General features: G+C 53.8%; 1 protein-coding gene across 20 annotated transcripts in view; it reads right to left on the bottom strand.

The window, feature by feature from the left end:
* The window catches only part of LOC103128196 (keratin-associated protein 10-4-like), a 67453-nt gene extending 48485 nt beyond the window's left edge, over positions 1-18968 (bottom strand). For 8 of the 20 annotated variants that reach the window (XM_060198743.1, XM_060198740.1, XM_060198751.1 and 5 more), the window contains exons 1-3: positions 18136-18964; positions 13031-13235; positions 4837-4966 (exon numbers count right to left, since the gene is read on the bottom strand). In XM_060198743.1, coding sequence (XP_060054726.1) covers positions 4837-4966; positions 13031-13235; positions 18136-18599 — 799 coding nt within the window. In that variant the 5' untranslated portion in view covers positions 18600-18964. Of the gene's footprint in view, positions 1-4836; positions 4967-13030; positions 13236-18122 lie in introns of all 20 variants that reach the window. The other 12 variants (XM_060198745.1, XM_060198746.1, XM_060198756.1 and 9 more) reach the window with 9 other exon arrangements.
* Positions 18969-19270: the final 302 nt, after the last annotated feature.

The following is a 19270-nucleotide window of genomic DNA, read 5'->3' as shown; positions in this document are numbered from 1 at the left end:
GTGTGCGGGCAGCTGGGCTGTCAGCAGACAGACACAAAAGGTGGCAAGGAGTCGGGGAGAGTCAGAACCAAAACAGGACAGCAGAGAAGCTAGAAGTGACACATGTCTCAGGCACCGTGAAGGCAGAGAGGGGGCTGCCCGGGAGAGACCCCGCCCCACCACAGCTCAGCCATTTTCTGCTACAAACCCACAGACTGATGTCCTAAAGCCAGAGACCCAGCAGCCATCAGACACTGTGGGGCCCAGCACTGCGGCTGGGCTGGGGCTCCAGGCTGTCATGTCTCTGTCTCTCCAATTGTCTGTCATTCTGTCCTGAAATAAAGTCTTCCCAGAAGCAGAGAAAGTGTGCAGATGTGAGCCACGGACTCCGCCAAAAAGAGAAAATGAACCTTCTTCAAGCTCCGGCTGTGACCCCAGAGAGAAGCTCAGATCCGGGCTGGGGACACGGCACAGGGGGTCTGCAGCTGACTCTCCTGCCTGAGGCTCTGTGGCCCCAGGTTCAGCCCCAGCTCCACCACCAGCCGGGGCTCAGCAGGGCTCTGCTTGCTGCCTCTGTCTCTGCTTCTCTCTGTATCCCACACTGCAAATAATGAAACAGATTTTATAATTGCTTAGGGGAGGCTGGGGTAGGTAGCATAATGGTTCTGCCAAAGCATCTCCTGCCTGAGGCTCTGAGGTCTCATGATCAGTCCCGAGCACCACCATCAGCCAGAGATGAGCTGGGCGCTGGGAAGAAAGAAGAAAGGAAAGAGGAAATAGAAGAGAAGAGGAGAGAGAGAGAGAGAGAGAGAGGGAGAGAGAGAGAGCAAGGAATGGAGAAATAGAAAGGACGAAATTAAAGATAGATAGGAGTGGGCCGGTAGCACAGCGGTTAAATGCACATGGCACTAAACGCAAGGACAGGAGTAAAGGATCCCAGTTCGAGCCCCCGGCTCCCCACCTGCAGGGGAGTCGCTTCCCAGGCGGTGAAGCAGGTCTGCAGGTGTCTGTCTTTCTCTCCCCCTCTCTGTCTTCCCCTCCTCTCTCCATTTCTCTCTGTCCTATCCAACAACAACATCAATAACAACAATAATAACTACAACAATAAAACAACAAGGGCAACAAAAAGGAATAAATGATAAATAAATAAATAAATAAATGGTTCCTTTTAATAAATAAAAGATTTTAAAAAATAGAATGATAGATGTTGTTAAAATTCGGAGGCTCTTGCTGGCTGGGCTAGCTTCACGGGCGGGTAACAGAGACGACCAGAGACATACGGCTGGGCAGGGAAGCTGTATTTCTTTATTCAGGAACAACGATTCATAAACTAACCCAAACTAATCACCAAGCAAAACTCTGCTGCCTCTTTGCCCCCGCATCGGCACAAGCACTCTCTCTCACTCCGCCACTCTCCAACTCTGGAACTCTGGCGGGGTTCCTAGGGGCAGGGCCAAGCGGGCCCACGAAACTAACTGGACTGATCCAATTTTCTTGGCGGGGGAGGGCTAGAATAAACCAATGTAAAGCATACAACAATTCCCCCTTTTCTTTTTAACTAAATGACTACAGTATCAAGGGTGTGCGGTGAACAGAAACCTCTATCATACAGGCATTTTTTAAAAAGAAACTGGCACAAACATGGAGAAACATGCAAGCAAGTAATAAGAACCAGTGTGCTGCCAAGGGAAGGTCTGAGGGGGCCATATCTGCCTCTGTGGGCAAAACTTTATCAGCTTAAAAAAACATTTCTTGCCTCTGGGGGGCGTACTTTCTTGCCTCTGGGGGGTGTACTTTCTCGCCGGGCATTTGCATGGGAGCAGGGAACGGCCTAGAGTCCCAAAGGCAGCTGGCTGCAATTTACTTACTATGAAACAAAAATTGTTATTAGCATATTTCTAATAGAGAAGGAATTTGAGACTTTTACATATCAACAGCGTCTTTTAACAGAGATTTGTGCAGAGATCGCAACCTGCAATTCCTAGAAGTTAAGCTGCCCAAGAGACCACCGCTGGAGCCGCCGGAATTTTAACAACAAATGGCGCCCACGTGGACCTGACCTGCGCATCTCTCAGATAAGTAAAGACAATTTGGCTACCTATACACTATGGCCTTCTCTTCTGCTTGTGAAGAGATCTCCAAAGGCCTCTGCTCTTTCTTCACTAGACTGTTTCGTTGTTTCTGGAACATTTATCTCTTGACCACTCTGTGGTTTCCACTCGCTGGGGCGAACTCAGAACAGCCAGCGGGAATAGCCAGCGGGCAGGAGGCGAGGCACGGAGCTGCTGTTTCCACCTGGTTAAACAGCCAGCCAGCCGGCTGCGCCCAGACAACCCCGCGCACCACGCCCGCAGCCCCGCAGCCCCGCAGCCCGCAAGAGGCTGACGCCAACACACAGGAGCCCGATGCCACCACACAAGAGCCTGATGCCACCACGCAGGAGCCCGATGCCAACAAGCTAGAGCCCGATGCCAACACGCAGGAGCCTGATGCCACCACGCAGGAGCCCAATGCCAGCACGCAGGCCAGCCCACAGGAGCCGGCTCTCCACCGTGCGGCGCAGTGCACTGGACACGTGATCCCTCCACACTGCTCGGCCACTGCGAACAGGGCAGCAGACATGGCAGGGCCATGGGGCAGGGCCACGGCGGCCTATCATGGTCGCCACCCCTGGGCCCCTAGGCCCACGCCTTCTACAAAACTGGCCTGCCCGCCCTCTTGCTATGAATTCTGGAACGATCCCTGACCTCCCGGACCCCCGGGCTCCCTGCCGAAACTGGGCACACGAGATCTCCAGCTGCCCATCCGGTCTGAAGGCAGTCAAGCTGGAGTATGCAGAGATTTGTGCAGAGATCGCAACCTGCAATTCCTAAAAGTGAAGCTGCGAGGGAAGCCACCTCCAGATGGTGAACCCCCCCCCCCAACAACTAAGACAGTACAGATTTAAATTCGTGTTTAAAATGACATGTCTTCGTAACAAAGGTTTCTCTCTTTGTGTATTAATGACCATGTTTATGTGTATGTTTAAAGTTTGATAAACAGTAACTTTAAGGCTAAATTCTTACTAGTCAAAGTTAAATGAAAAAGGTTTTCAACGTAATTCTCATAAAGATAAAATTAACTTACATTTAAAGTCTGAGGTAAAAATTAGTTAACAATCAATATATTTTAACTAAGTTGGTCTAAACAAAAGGTTAAATAGACTTGTTGATATGTAAAACTCTCGATTACCTTCTCTATTAGAAATGGTAGATCGCACAATGGCTATGCTAATTATTCTCAGGCCTGAGGTTTCCTTTCCTGCACAGCACAAAAGATGGGTGTAACAAAAGGTTAAAAGACATTGTTGATATGTAAAAGTCTCAAATTCCTTCTCTATTAGAAATATGCTAATAACAAGTTTTGTTTCATAGTAAGTAAATTGCAGCCAGCTGCCTTTGGGACTCTAGGCGGTTCCCCGCCCCCATGCAAATGCCCGTCAAGAAAGTACGCCCCCCAGAGTCAAGAAATGTTTTTTTAAGCTGATAAAGTTTTGCCCACAGAGACAGATATGGCCCCCTCAGGCCTTCCCTTGGCAGCACACTGGTTCTTGTTACTTGCTTTCATGTTTCTCCATGTTTGTGCCAGTTTCTTTTTTAAAAATGCCTGTATGATAGAGGTTTCTGTTCACCCCACACCCTTCTGTAGTCATTTAGTTAAAAAGAAAAGGGGGAATTGTTGTATGCTTTACATTGGGTAGTTCTCCCCCGCCAAGAGAATTGGATCAGTCCTGTTAGTTTCGCGGGCCTGCTTGGCCCCACCCCAAGGAACCCCGAGAGGGTTCCTGAGTTCCAGAGTTGCAGAGTAAAAGAGAGAGTGCTTGCGCCGCTGCAAAGAGACAGCAGAGTTCTGTTTGGTGATTAGTTTGTCTTAGTTTATGAATCGTTGTTCCTGAATAAAGAAATAAAGCTGCCCTGCCCAGCCGTATGTCTCTGGTCGTCTCTGTTACCCGCCTGTGAAGCTAGCCCAGCTGGCTAGAGCCACCAAAATTTTAACAACAGATAGATAAATAAAGAAAGAAACAAATAAATAAATAAAAGTTTGCGGAGTAGTGGATTCTTGGCAAACGCTAGAAGAAGTTAAAGTGCCGGCACCGAGCTCCAGAGCACCTGGCGGCAAGGCTCTGAGCCTTGACACCACCAGGTGCCAGCTCAGGGTCACCCCTCAGGGACCATCTGTCCTGCAGCACCCAGCCCCAGCTCAGCACCCCAGGCACCCCTGGTGGTCAGCCTGCTCTGGACCATCCCTGGGACCAGCTGTCCACCTGGGGGTGGGGGTCAGTCCAGTGCCCAGGTGGGGGCAGGCTCCAGAGGAGGGGCAAGAGGTCAGAGTCCAGGCCTGGCAGGCCCGTGGGCTCCTCAGACGCATGGTCACAGGGAAAGCCCCCGGGGGAGGCAGGGCCCCAGGACCTGGGCTTGTGGGGAGCAGGCTAGGAGGATTTCCTGGAGGAGGTGGTGCTGGGGGATCAAGGAAACAGCCTGGAGGAAGTCAGGAGGTGCTTCCGTGCTGCCTGACGCCCAAAACCAGGTATAAAGGCTGAGGGAGGGAGGGATCCCAGCACACCACCTCCACCCTCACTCTCCACAGCACCCAGCACCCAGCACCCAGCACCCAGCATGTGTCACACCAGCTGCTCCTCAGGCTGCCAGCCCTCCTGCTGTGTGTCCAGCCCCTGCCAGGCGTCCTGCTGTGTCCCCGTGAGCTGTAGGCCCCTCCTGTGTGTGGTGCCCTCCTGCCAATCCTCCTGCCAGTCCTCTGGGTGCTGCCAGTCATCTGGGTGCTGCCAGCCCTGCTGCCAGTCCTCTGGGTGCGGCCAACCCTCCCTGCTCTGCAGCCCCGTGCCCTGTGCCCCCTCCTCCTGCTGTGTGTCCAGCCCCTGCCAGGCGTCCTGCTGCGTCCCTGTGAGCTGCAGGCCGGTGCTGTGCGTGGTGCCCTCCTGCCAGTCCTCCGGGTGCTGCCAGTCCCCCGGCCAGTCCTCTGGGTGCTGCCAGCCCTCTCTGCTCTGCAGCCCTGCACCCTGTGCCTCCTCCTCCTTCTGTGTGTCCAGCCCCTGCCAGTCCTCCTGCCAGTCCTCCGGGTGCTGCCAGCCGTCCCGCTCTGCCCTGCTCTGCAAGCCCGTGTCCTGTGGGACCCCGTCCTGCTGCTGAGCCCGGCTCTGCCAGCTGTGCCGCCTGCTGTCCCACTGCACAGGTCCTGGCTGTGCCCCTGGGCTCTGGCCCAGAGGATGAGAAGTGGTCTCAGGCATCCTCTGAGTGGGTCAGGGACCAGGGCTCGCCCAATGCCCCCCATCCTGATTGAGCCCCCCCACACACACCTCCTGTGAGCAAATAAACCTGCTTCCTGCACCCGTCCTCACCCTGGCTGTCCTGTTGCCTCTCTGTGGTGTCTTCTTGGGGCCACGTGGGTGAAGCCGTCTCCTCAGAGACCCTCTTCCCGCTGCCCTGCCATGGGGGGTGGTTGTCAGGACCATGCCCACTACCCACAGGACTCCGTTGTGCAGGAACTTCTAGAAATGGAGACAATCAGGTGGTGGGGCTGGGGGACAGCACAGGGCCTCTGCCAAGGGCTCTGCTGCCTGAGGCTCCAGGGCCCAGGTTCCATCCCCAGCACCACCAGCAGCCAGAGCTCAGCAGGGCTCTGGTCTCTCTCTGTGAATCTTTCCCTCTGCTGGTAAAAATCAATAAAAGGAGGCACTCTTTGTTGGACTCTCAAGCATGAGATCCCTGCTTCCATCCCCAGCAGGACATGCACCAGAGTGATGTCTGGTTCTTTATCGCTCTCTCCTCCTATCCTTCTCAGGAATGAATAAATAAAATGTTTTCAAAACTAAAGATAAAAAGCAATCAGGTTGTTTAACTGAAAAGCTCCATGGACGCTGAGCAGGATGCTGGCTGCAGCCGCAGAGAACCAGCACGTCAGAAGGCAGCTCGGGGGCTTCCCGGCTGGGAACGCACAGGCTCTGCAGAGATGCCTCCTGCCCGAGGCCCCAGGCCCAGGTTCAGTCCCCAGCACCGCCAGCAGCCAGGGCTCAGCAGGGCTCTGGAATCTTCAGCCCATCAGTCAGCAGGAGCCAGGCCCAGGGGTCTCATCCTCCTGCAGTGGTGTGAGTGAAGGAGAGACGGGTTGTGAGCAAGGGGAGGCCTGCCATGGGCTGACTGGGGGACTCCTGGTGGAGAGAGAGACGGAGGAATCAGGTGTGCTGCAGGCTGGCAGGGGCTCCCTGAGGGAGGGGCGGGGGCCTGAGTGTCACAGGGCAGGGGAGCCCCAGAGGAAGGAGCAGGTGGCTGCCCTGGTGGGTCCCTGTCAGGGCTGCCGAGTGTGCAGGCAGCTGTGCTGTCAGCAGACAGACAGGATGGTGGGAAGGAGTCAAAACCAAACTGGACAGCAGAGAAGGCAGAAGTGACACGTGTCTCCAGGCACCGTGAAGGCAGAGAGGGGGCTGCCCGGGAGAGACCCCGCCCCACCACAGCTCAGCCATTTTCTGCTACAAACCCACAGACTGATGTTCTAAAGCCAGACACCCAGCAGCCATCAGACACCGTGGGCCCAGCACTGCGGCTGAATGGGGCTCGGTGTTGTCGTGTCTCTGTCTCTCCATCTGTCTGTCAGTCACTCTGTCCTGAAATAAAGTCTTCCCAGAAGCAGAGAAAGTGTGCAAACGTGAGCTGCTTACTCTGCAAAAAAGAGAAAATGAACCTTCTTCAAGCTCAGGCTGTGACCCCAGAGAGAAGCTCAGATCCGGGCTGGGGACACGGCACAGGGGGTCTGCAGCTGACTCTCCTGCCTGAGCCTCTGAGGCCCCAGGTTCAGCCCCCAGCTCCACCACCAGCCGGGGCTCAGCAGGGCTCTGCTCGCTGCCTCTGTCTCTCCTTCTCTCTGTATCCCACACTGCAAATAATGAAACAGATTTTATAATTGCTTAGGGGAGGCTGGGGTAGATAGCATAATGGTTCTGCCAAAGCATCTCCTGCCTGAGGCTCTGAGGTCTCATGATCAGTCCCCAGCACCACCATCAGCCAGAGCTGAGCCATGGCCTGTTCGATAGCGATTGAGGAGGGCCCGATCATAACGTGCTAGGTCAAAGCTGGGTTGACGCTCGCAGGGGTCTGTGATGAGGTGTTTGTTCTTGACCTCAGCTGACTGCCAGCTCTGTTTCCAAGAGTCTGGAACAGAGAAGTTCAGTGTAGGCGTAGGGGACCAGATTGGGTGACGAGACGTCAAGCGTTGGACAGGGTGGGCGAAGATATCCGCGTATATTGGCAGGTCCGGTCGAGCGTAGACGTGGGAAATGAACTTAGATGATGCCGCATCCCGACGAATATATGGCAGGTCGATGTTGCTAAGAACTGGCAGCCATGGAACCGGGGTGGAACGGATGGTTCCAGAAATGATCCTCATGGAGGAATATAATTTGGAATCGACCAAGTGGACATGGGGGCTACGGAACCATCCTGGGGCACAGTATTCTGCAGGGGAATAGCATAATGCCAGAGAGGATGATCGTAGTGTGGAAGCGCTCGCGCCCCATGAGGAGCTGGCCAGTCTTGCAATGATGTGATTCCTCGCGCCCACCTTTGCTGCAGTTTTTATGAGATGTTCGTGAAATGACAGGGTGCGATCGAGAGTAACGCCAAGATAGACTGTCTGGGCTTCTAGCTGGATTATCTTATCGCCAAGCTGCACATTAAGCTCACGTGAGGCCGAGGCATGGTGTAGATGGAAGACAGATGATACCGTTTTTGCAGTGCTAGGGATTAGTCGCCATTTTTTACAGTCATCAGATATCAGAGACATGTCTTTCGTGAGTGTTTCCTCGAGGATGTCGAACTTGGATGCCTGAGTTGCACAGCAGATGTCATCGGCGTAGATGAACTTCCTTGAAGAAGTTTCTGGAAGGTCATTGATGTAAATATTAAATAGCGTGGGAGCCAGAACAGAGCCCTGGGGGAGGCCACTTGAGACAAGTCTCCATCTGCTAGACTTGTCACCCAGAGGCACCCGGAATCTTCTGTTTTGGAGAAGAAACGATAAAGTGTTGGCCACCCATGGAGGCAGGCATCTTGAGATCTTGACTAGGAGACCACGGTGCCAGACCGTGTCATAGGCTGCTGTGAGATCAACAAAGACAGCACCCGTCTTTAAATTCTTCTGGAATCCATTTTCAATGTAAGTTGAGAGGGCCAGGGCTTGTTCGCAGGTAGATCTTCCTGGGCGGAAACCAGCTTGGGCCGGTGATAGGAATTTCTCTGTAAGAGGAGAAATACGTGACAGAAGCAGCCTCTCAAGAAGTTTGTAACACACGGAGAGGAGAGAAATTGGTCTATAGCTGGCAGCCAGTGTTGGGTCTTTCTATGGTTTCAAAACTGCTATTATCATCGTACGATGCCAAATTTTGGGCACAGTTTCAGATTCCAAGATGTGGGACAGGAATGAAGTGAGCCACTTCTTTGCCACGGGGCCCAAGTTAAGAATGAGTTCTGGGGTGATGTTATCATAGCCAGCAGCTGTTCCCGGTTTAACCCTCTTCAAATCTCACACTGCAAATAATGAAACAGATTTTATAATTGCTTAGGGGAGGCTGGCGTAGGTAGCATAATGGTTCTGCCAAAGCATCTCCTGCCTGAGGCTCTGAGGTCTCATGATCAGTCCCCAGCTCCACCATCAGCCAGAGCTGAGCAGGGCGCTGGGAAGAAAGAAGAAAGAAAAGAGGAAATAGAAGAGGAGAGAGAGAGAGAGACAGCAAGGAATGGAGAAATAGAAAGGACGAAATGAAAGATAGATAGGAGTGGGCCAGTAGCACAGCGGTTAAATGCACATGGCACAAAGCACAAGGACAGGAGTAAAGGATCCCAGTTCGAGCCCCCGGCTCCCTACCTGCAGGAGAGTCGCTTCACAGATGGTGAGGCAGGTCTGCAGGTGTCTGTCTTTCTCTCCCCCTCTCTGTCTTCCCCTCCTCTCTCCATTTCTCTCTGTCTTATCCAACAACAAGGACAACAATAACAACAACAATTATAACTACAAGGGCAACAAAAGTGGATAAGTAAATAGATAAATAAATAAATAAATAAATAAATAAAAGACAAACAGGGGTGAGCAGTGGAGTACCTGGTTGAGCAGACACAGTTTCTGATTTCTGTCTCTATCCAATAAATAAACAAAAATAACAAAAATATAAAAGCTATGTTTAAAAAACAGAAAGATTATTACACAGCTATTAAGAACAATGAACCCACCTTCTCTGACCCGTCTTGGATGGAACTAGAAGGAATTATGTTAAGTGAGCTAAGTCAGAAAGACAAAGATGAGTATGGGATGATCCCACTCAGCAACAGAAGTTGAGAAAGAAGAACGGAAAGGGAAACTCAGAGCAGGAGCTGACTGAATTTGGAGCAGGGCACCAAAGAAAAAGCCCTGGGTGGAGGGTGAGGGTGGATGTTCAGCTTCATGGGGCGGGGTGGGGGCATGCGGGGGGCAGTGAGGGGAGGGGATGGGACACAGTCTTTTGGTGGTGGGAATGGTGCTTATGTATACTCCTATCAATTTGCAGTCATGTAAATCACTTTAATTAATATGAGAGGGGAAACATTGATTGAATATCTCAAACTTTTTAAAGCACAGATTGAGTCTTTTTAATCCATAGGCTGAGGCTTTGATATGTCGACTCTCTTAAAAGCTGAGTCCCAGGAGAACAAAAGCAACTGGTGGCACAGCTCTATACAAATAATGTCAAAGGACATAAAATACGGTGAGGGTGTGTAGGACACGCAAATCCTAACAAAGGGATTCTTCAAAGTTAACCCAATTCCCAAACAATGTGATTATTGCAATAACTATCAATAGTCTTCTTTAACCCGAAGACAACAGGAATCTCCTGCTTCCTCCATAGAGCCTATGCTTCCCCCAATCCTCGAACCTCTGGGGTGGGGTTCACTTCCCTGATGCTTCTCTCAAGTCAGGCCAAATGATATTGCATCCGCTGATTCCAAATTTATCAACACAATGAGTACCACCTCAGCATGCTTCACCTCAGACTGCGTCCAGAGACATCAGGCACAGAATACCAACCCTTCACCCTCATCACTCAGGTGAGACCTTTCCTTTCATGGTATTCTCTAATTCCATTCCAGGAGGTTCATGCCCTAACAAAGTCCCAAAACCTAGATATAGACCAGGACCCATGACATAGAACATATGTTCACATGTATCCATAAATTAGGGCAAAATATATACCTGAAAGCAAAAGTACGCAATAGTCTGCAGCGAGTCAGTATCAAGTTCCTAGTGAAATAGTGTCTACTTAGACTGAGATACCCTCCTCACCTACTTCCTATTACAGCTCTCTCACTCACTCCAAAGCTAACCTCATCAAAGCAAGGACTTCTTCTTCTAGCGTTTGCCCTTCTTCCGTAGCCAGTCAACAGCATCACGTAGAGCCTGATGTCAAGTTTCGAGACCTCCTTTGAATCTGGAGAAGTGGCAGTCATTGACTATGTGGGTCATAGTCTGTCTGGAGCCACAGGGGCAGTTCGGGTCATCTCTGGCTCCCCAGCGAAGGAACATAGAGGTGCACCGGCCATGGCCTGTTCGATAGCGATTGAGGAGGGTCCAATCATAACTTGCTAGGTCAAAGCCGGGTTGATACTTCCAGGGGTCTGTGATGAGGTGTTTGTTCGTGACCTCAGCTGACTGCCAGCTCTGTTTCCAAGAGACTGGAACAGAGAAGTTCAGTGTAGGCGTAGGGGACCAGTTTGGGTGACGAGATGTCAAGCGTTGGACAGGGTGGGCAAAGATATCCGAGTATATTGGCAGGTCCGGCAAGGACTGCAAAATCTGAATAAGGGCAAGAGACTGGCAGACGTTAACGATGACTCTTCAGTCACCATCAGGCCACCCCACCAGCTGGGGCCCTAGTCGGGGAGTCCTGAGATTCCCAGATTTGATGGGCCTAGACCTCGAATAAATCCCTCTCTCCATCGTCACCGGTCATCTCTATCAGCAACAACACAATAGACCCCTTTGTGGGCCCCCAGAGGACCTTGCCCTGAACTTGGATCAACAACAGTTGAGAATGTTCCATCCTCTGAAGGGAGGCTGGACAACAGACTCTGTGCTCCACCTGAGGAAGATGGGTCCTGATGTTGGGGCAGCTTGGAACGTTCCTACTCATGACCACCGACTGTGAGCTCAGATCTACAGGGATGCAGAGGTCACACAGGCTCCTAAGCTGATTATAGGCCCCAGATCACATCAAATTGTTGGGGTTTATATTAATATTGAACCCTTTTCCCATATTAGGGAGCTACTCTCTTCCTTGAACCAGCTTTCTGGTCCTTTTCCCAGCCATGACATCATCTCCCCAGACAATAATTAGGATTCACTTGCGTATCAGATTTCATGCTCAGGTAAAAAACAAAACAAAACAAAACAAAAACAGAACACTAGTATAACTAGAGGCCCTTTGGAATATAACTAAAATATGCCTACTAGCTATCTACAAAGGGAGGACCCTCCCCCCCAAACACACTTCATCTGCACTATTCCAGCCTTTAGGTCCATGATTGTCCAATAATTTGTTTGGCTTTGTTTGTTAACTCTCTTTTCAGCCACCAGGTTCCAGATGCTAACAGGACGCTACCAGACTTCCCTGGACAGACAACCCCACCAATGTTTCCTGGAGCCCTGCTTCCCCAGAGCCCTGCCCCACTAGGGAAAGAGAGAGACAGGCTGGGACTGTGGATCCACCTGCCAAAACCCATGTTCAGCGGGGAAGCAATTACAGAAGCCAGACCTTCCACCTTCTCCATCCCACAATGGCCCTTGGTCCCTAATCCCAGAGGGATAAAGAATAGGAAAGCTGTCAGGGGAGGGGATGGGATACGGAGTTCTGGTGGTGGGAATTGTGCGAAGCTGTACCACTCTTATCCTATGGTTTGTGAATGGTTCCTTTTCAAAAATAAAATATTTTAAAAACTAGAAAGATAGATAGATAGATAAATAAATAAACAAATAAATAAAAGTTTACAAAGTAGTGGATTCTTAGCGCCGGCACCGACTCCAGAGCACCTGGCGCAATGATAAAGACGAGAAGAGAGAGACACTGAGTTGTGTCTCTGGTGCCCCACACGCTGTGTCCAGCCCGGGTCCCTCCTCAGAGCCAGACTCTGACTCCATCCGTCCATCTATCTGTCCATGCGTCTGTCCTGTGCTCCTTCTTCAGGGTGGGTCCCTGCACCAGCCTGCCTTCAGGGTCTCTCTCCCCAGAGGACACAGCCCTGGGTGCCGCGAGCTAGGTGAGCGTCTGCAGCCCCTTGGGTCCCCACTGTCCCCAGACCCTCCCGCTCCTGACAGAGTCCCTGCCCCGCTGCTAGCCAGGGGCACTGAGCCTTGACACCAGCAGGTGCCAGCTCAGGGTCACCCCTCAGGGGCCATCTGCCCTGCAGCACCCAGCCCCAGCCCAGCACCCCAGACACCCCTGGTGGTCAGCCTGCTCTGGTCCATCCCTGGGACCAGCTGTCCACCTGGGGGTGGGGGTCAGTCCAGTGCCCAGGTGGGGGCAGGCTCCAGAGGAGGGTGCAGGAGGGCAGAGTCCAGGCCTGGCAGGCCTGTGAGCTCCTCAGACACATGGTCACAGGGACAGCCCCCGGGGGAGGCAGGGCCCCAGGGACAAAGGCTTGTGGGGAGCAGGCTATGAGGACTTCCTGGAGGAGGTGGTGCTGGGGGATCAAGGAAACAGCCTGGAGGAAGTCAGGAGGTGCTTCCCTGCTGGCTGACGCCCACAGCCAGGTATAAAGGCTGAGGGAGGGAGGGATCCCAGCACACCACCTCCACCCTCACCCTCCACAGCACCCAGCACCCAGCACCCATCACCCAGCATGTGTCACACCAGCTGCTCCTCAGGATGCCAGCCCTCCTGCTGTGTGTCCAGCCCCTGCCAGGCATCCTGCTGTGTCCCCTTGAGCTGCAGGCCCCTCCTGTGTGTGGTGCCCTCCTGCCAGTCCTCCTGCCAGTCCTCTGGGTGCTGCCAGTCCTCTGGGTGCTGCCAGCCCTGCTGCCAGTCCTCTGGGTGCTGCCAGCCCTCCCTGCTCTGCAGCCCCGTGCCCTGTGCCCCCTCCTCCTGCTGTGTGTCCAGCCCCTGCCAGGCGTCCTGCTGCGTCCCCGTGAGCTGCAGGCCGGTGCTGTCCGTGGTGCCCTCCTGCCAGTCCTCTGGGTGCTGCCAGCCCTCCTGCCAGTCCTCTGGGTGCTGCCAGCCCTCCCTGCTCTGCAGCCCTGCGCCCTGTGCCCCCTCCTCCTGCTGTGTGTCCAGCCCCTGCCAATCCTCCTGCCAGTCCTCCGGGTGCTGCCAGCCGTCCCGCTCTGCCCTGCTCTGCAAGCCCGTGTCCTGTGGGACCCCATCCTGCTGCTGAGCCCGGCTCTGCCAGCTGTGCTGCCTGCTGTCCCCCTGCACAGGTCCTGGCTGTGCCCGGGGCTCTGCCCCAGAGGATGAGAAGTGGTCTCAGGCATCCTCTGAGTGGGGCAGGGACCTGGGCTCGCCCAGTGCCCCCCGTCCTGACTGAGCCCCCCCCTACACCTCCTGTGAGCAAATAAACCTGCTTCCTGCACCCGTCCTCACCCTGGCTGTCCTGTTGCCTCTCTGTGGTGTCTTCTTGGGGCCACGTGGGTGAAGCTGTCTCCTCAGAGACCCTCTTCCCGCTGCCCTGCCATGGGGGGTGGTTGGCAGGACCATGCCCACTACCCACGGGACTCAGTTGTGCAGGAACTTCTAGAAATGGAGACAATCAGGAGGGGGGCTGGGGGACAGCACAGGGCCTCTGCCAAGGGCTCTGCTGCCTGAGGCTCCAGGGCCCAGGTTCCATCCCCAGCGTCACCAGCAGCCGGAGCTCAGCAGTGTTGACACAGGAAGGAGCAGGTGGCTGCCCTGATCGGCCCCTGTCAGGCCTGCCGCGTGTGCGGTCAGCTGGGCTGTCAGCAGACAGACACGAAAGGTGGCAAGGAGTCGGGGAGAGTCAGAACCAAAACAGGACAGCAGAGAAGCTAGAAGTCCCGCACAAGTCTCAGGCACCGTGAAGGCAGAGAGGGGGCTGCCCGGGAGAGACCCCGCCCACCACAGCTCAGCCATTTTCTGCTACAAACCCACAGACTGATGTCCTAAAGCCAGACACCCAGCAGCCATCAGACACTGGGGGCCCAGCACTGCGGCTGAATGGGGCTCGGTGCTGTCGTGTCTCTGTCTCTCCATCTGTCTGTCAGTCATTCTTTCCTGAAATAAAGTCTTCCCAGAAGCAGAGAAAGTGTGCAAACGTGAGCTGCTTACTCTGCCAAAAAGAGAAAATGAATCTTCTTCAAGCTCAGGCTGTGACCCTGTTGGTATGCATGAGACCCCTTCTGTTTCATTTGGTTTAAATCCCCCCTGCTTAACACTATTCTATTTACATAACCACTTCATTCTATTTATATAACCGCTATTAACAAGCACCTCCCTCCAGGGCATTGGTTCAATCCCCACTGTTTCATGATATGTTTTTGCTCCAACCCCCCTCCTTGTCACACCCTGGTCCTCTCTTTGTCACACTCTGATTTTCACGAGTCACTTTTCTCTCCACCCTCTCTATGTCACATCCTGTTTCCACCCTACTTGGGAAGTATATATAAAGACAGCATTGTGAGTTTTAGAGTACTTTACCTTGAGTTTAGCTCAGCTCGGCTTAGATTGTGCTGCGTCCTGCATGAATAAAGAGATACTGCCTACAGGTCAACTATGAGTCCCTGGTCGTCTGTTACCCGCCCATGAAGCCAGCCCGGTGAAAACAACCTAACCCATCGAAAATAACATGACCCCAGAGAGAAGCTCAGATCCGGGCTGGGGACACGGCACAGGGGGTCTGCAGCTGACTCTCCTGCCTGAGCCTCTGAGGCCTGTCGTATGCTTTACATTGGTTTGTTCTAGCCCTCCCCCGCCAAGAGAATTGGATCAGTCCAATTAATTTCGCGGGCCTGCTTGGCCCCGCCCCAAGGAACCCAGAGAGAGGGTTCCTGAGTTCCTGAGTTCCACAGTGCCAGAGTTGAAGAGTTCCTGAGTTCCTGAGTCCAAGAGTTCCTGAGTTCGAGAGTGCCAGAGTTCCTGAGTTCCAGAGTTCGAGAGTAAGAGAGAGTGCTTGCGCCGCCGCAAAGAGACAGCAGAGTTCTGTTTGGTGATTAGTGTCTTAGTTTATGAATCGTTGTTCCTGAATAAAGAAATACAGCTTCCCTGCCCAGCCGTTGTCTCCGCGTCTCTGTTACCCGCCCATGAAGCAAGCCGGCCGGCAAGAGCCTCCGAAAATTTTAACAACAGAGGCCCCAGGTTCAGTCCCCAGCTCCACCACCAGCCGGGGCTCAGCAGGGCTCTGCTTGCTGCCTCTGTCTCTGCTTCTCTCTGTATCTCACACTGCAAATAATGAAACAGATTTTATAATTGCTTAGGGGAGGCTGGGGTAGGTAGCATAATGGTTCTGCCAAAGCATCTCCTGCCTGAGGCTCTGAGGTCTCATGATCAGTCCCCAGCACCACCATCAGCCAGAGCTGAGCAGGGCGCTGGGAAGAAAGAAGAAAGGAAAGAGGAAATAGGAGAGGAGAGAGAGAGAGAGCAAGCACGGAACGGAGAAATAGAAAGGCAGAAATGAAAGATAGATAGGAGTGGGGCGGTAGCACAGCCGTTAAATGCACATGGCACAAAGCGCAATGACCAGTTTAAGGTTATTGGTTCAAAACCCCGGCTCCCCACCTGCAGGGGAGTCGCTTCCCAGGCGGTGAAGCAGGTCTGCAGGTGTCTGTCTTTCTCTCCCCCTCTCTGTCTTCCCCTCCTCTCTCCATTTCTCTTTGTCCTATCCAATAACGAGGACAACAATAACAACAACAATTATAACTTCAAGAATAAAACAACAAGGGCCACAAAAGGGAATAAGTTAATACATGATCATATATTTGTCATTAACGGCTTGTTACAAGACTGTGACATGACGGGCTCTAGCCCCACACCGCAACCCCCAGCACAGCTCTGTGTGCTCCCCACGTCCCAAAGAGAGCCAGCAGAGCTCTTGCCAGGTGAGAGACAGTTTACTCGCTTCTGTTCTGTTTTTCCGAGTTCACATAAACCAGGTCTCTATTCCACATGAGTGGAACCTCCTGGTAGCTGTCTCTCATCTCTTCCGAGATGAGACGAGATGGGGCGTGTTCAGGGCGGCATGGCCGCAGCCTCCGTCTCTTGACTTACCTCACTAAGCCTCATCACCGCCATTCCATCCACTTGGTCTCAGAGGACACGATCTTGTCTTTTTCTCTCCTATGAATGACTTTATTTGTTAGTAATAGTTTGTTACAGGCTTTAAGATGAAAATGTATTACAGGGAGTTCGGCTGTAGTACAGCGGGCTAAGCACAGGTGGCGCAAAGCACAAGGACCGGCATAAGGATCCCGGTTCGAACCCTGGCTCCCCACCTGCAGGGGAGTCGCTTCACAGGCCGAGAAGCAGGTCTGCAGGTGTCTGTCTTTATCTCCTCCTCTCTGTCTTCCCCTCCTCTCTCCATTTCTCTCTGTCCTATCCAACAACAACAACAATAACTACAACAATAAAACAACAAGGGCAACAAAAGGGAAAAATAAATAAAATAAATATTTTTAAAAATAAATTAAAAAAGAAAATGTATTACAATGGAACATGATGGCAGAGGAGGACCTAGGGGGGTTGTGTTGTTCTGTGGAGAACTGGGAAATGTTATGCTTGTGCAAACTATTGTATTTACTGTTGGCTGTAAAACGGCAATCCCCCAATATTAAAACAATTGAAATAACTACAAAAAAAAGATTAAAATGTATAGCTCCACATCTCACCCACCACCAAAGTTCTGTCTCCCCACCTTCCAACCTCACGAGAACACAGTGGCATCTTCGTTGATGACAGAGTGGTATTCCATGGAATATCGATCCCATAAATTCCTTACCTAGTTACTGGTTTGGGGGCATCTAGGCTGAATCCGTCCGATCTTCGGCTGTTGTGAATAACACAGCTGTGATCACGGGGTGAACGTGTCCCTTCTAATTAGTGTTGAGTGTCCTCTGGGTAAATGGCCAAGAGTGGGATTACTAGGTCACAAGGCGACTGCATGTTTATTTGCTTAAGGACTCCCCATGCAAGCATTTTATTTTTAAAATAAATGTGTTTGTCTCTGCAGAGGTCAGCTGTGACTTGCTTGGGTGCTGAGGATTGAACCTGGGACCTGGGGCTGCGGGCGTGAAAGTCTGGTGAGCTACCATCTCTCAGTCCCAAGATTTGATTTGAAAGCAGAATCCCAGGAAGGCCTGGCGCCCCCAGGGCCAGGACCTCGGTCAGGAGACACCCAGCAGCCTCAGGGCGACCTGTCCCTGCCGCAGTCCTCGCACTGGGTGTGAGTCTTCTAAAACTCCCACACACCTCTGCTCAGATGGGTCGTCCAGATGGTGGCAAAGGCTGATGGCATATGGGCAATGGCCACGTGCCACACTCTGCCAGCTTGGGCTTTCACGTGGCCTCTCAGGGCTGCACCGACAGGGAGTCCGGGTCCCAGGCCCCGACCCCAGGGGCAGGATTGCTCAGCTCCGGCGTGGGGTGGCAGCAGGGACCTGGAGCTGGCCATGGGGTCCCTGTCCCCACTGAGTCCAGTCTCCCGCTGGGTAGAATCCCTGACCAGGGTGCTGACTCACCAAGTTGCCCCCAGAGGAGCCTGAGTCAGCTCACTGCCCAGGAAGGAGGATGAGGAAGAGCTACTTCCTCCAGGAAGTATCCCCTGATCTGCAGGGACCAGTGGGGTATAAAGGAGGAGGGAGAGAGGCCAGCATAGCACCTCCATCTTCACCCTCCACCTGAAAACTGCACCTAGCACCCAGCACCCAGCACCCAGCATGTGTAACACCAGCTGCTCCTCAGGCTGCCAGCCCTCCTGCTGTGTGTCCAGCCCCTGCCAGGCGTCCTGCTGTGTCCCCGTGAGCTGCAGGCCGGTCCTGTGTGTGGTGCCCTCCTGCCAGTCCTCCTGCCAGTCCTCTGGGTGCTGCCAGCCCTCTGGGTTTGGCCAGTCCTCTGGGTGCTGCCAGTCCTCTGGGTGCTGCCAGTCCTCTGGGTGCTGCCAGCCCTGCAGCCAGTCCTCTGGGTGCTGCCAGTCCTCTGGGTGCTGCCAGCCCTCCCTGCTCTGCAGCCCCGTGTCCTGTGCCCCCTCTTCCTGCTGTGTGCCCAGCCCCTGCCAGGCGTCCTGCTGCGTCCCCGTGAGCTGTAGGCCGGTGCTGTGCGTGGTGCCCTCCTGCCAGTCCTCTGGGTGCTGCCAGCCCTCCCTGCTCTGCAGCCCTGCACCCTGTGCCCCCTCCTCCTGCTGTGTGTCCAGCCTATGCCAGTCCTCCTGCCAGTCCTCCGGGTGCTGCCAGCCATCCCGCTCTGCCCTGCTCTGCAAGCCCGTGTCCTGTGGGACCCCGTCCTGCTGCTGAGCCCGGCTCTGCCAGCTGTGCCGCCTGCTGTCCCTCTGCACAGGTCCTGGCTGTGCCCCTGGACTCTGCCCCAGAGGATGAGAAGTGGTCTCAGGCATCCTCTGAGTGGGGCAGGGACCAGGGCTCGGCCAGTGCCCCCCGTCCTGACTGAGCCCCCCCCTACACCTCCTGTGAGCAAATAAACCTGCTTCCTGCACCCGTCCTCACCCTGGCTGTCCTGTTGCCTCTCTGTGGTGTCTTCTTGGGGCCACGTGGGTGAAGCCGTCTCCTCAGAGACCCTCTTCCCGCTGCCCTGCCATGGGGGGTGGTTGGCAGGACCATGCCCACTACCCACGGGACTCAGTTGTGCAGGAACTTCTAGAAATGGAGACAATCAGGTGGTGGGGCTGGGGGACAGCACAGGGCCTCTGCCAAGGGCTCTGCTGCCTGAGGCTCCAGGGCCCAGGTTCCATCCCCAGCGCCACCAGCAGCCGGAGCTCAGCAGGGCTCTGGTCTCTCTCTGTGAATCTTTCCCTCTGCTGGTAAAAATCAATAAGAGGAGGCACAGAGGATAAAGTGTTGGACTCTCAGGCATGAGGTCCCGAGTTCCATCCCCAGCAGCACATGCGCCTGGGGGACTCCTGGTGGAGAGAGAGACGGAGGAATCAGGTGTGCTGCAGGCTGGCAGGGGCTCCCTGAGGGAGGGGCGGGGCCTGAGTGTCACAGGGCAGGGGAGCCCCAGAGGAAGGAGCAGGTGGCTGCCTTGGTGGGGCCCTGTCAGGGCTACTGC

This window comes from Erinaceus europaeus, chromosome 9 (genome assembly GCF_950295315.1).
Source record: "Erinaceus europaeus chromosome 9, mEriEur2.1, whole genome shotgun sequence".
In the NCBI taxonomy this organism is placed as follows: Eukaryota; Metazoa; Chordata; class Mammalia; order Eulipotyphla; family Erinaceidae; genus Erinaceus; species Erinaceus europaeus.
Note: the sequence above shows the minus strand (reverse complement) of the source record. Positions and strands in the feature narration are given on the sequence as shown.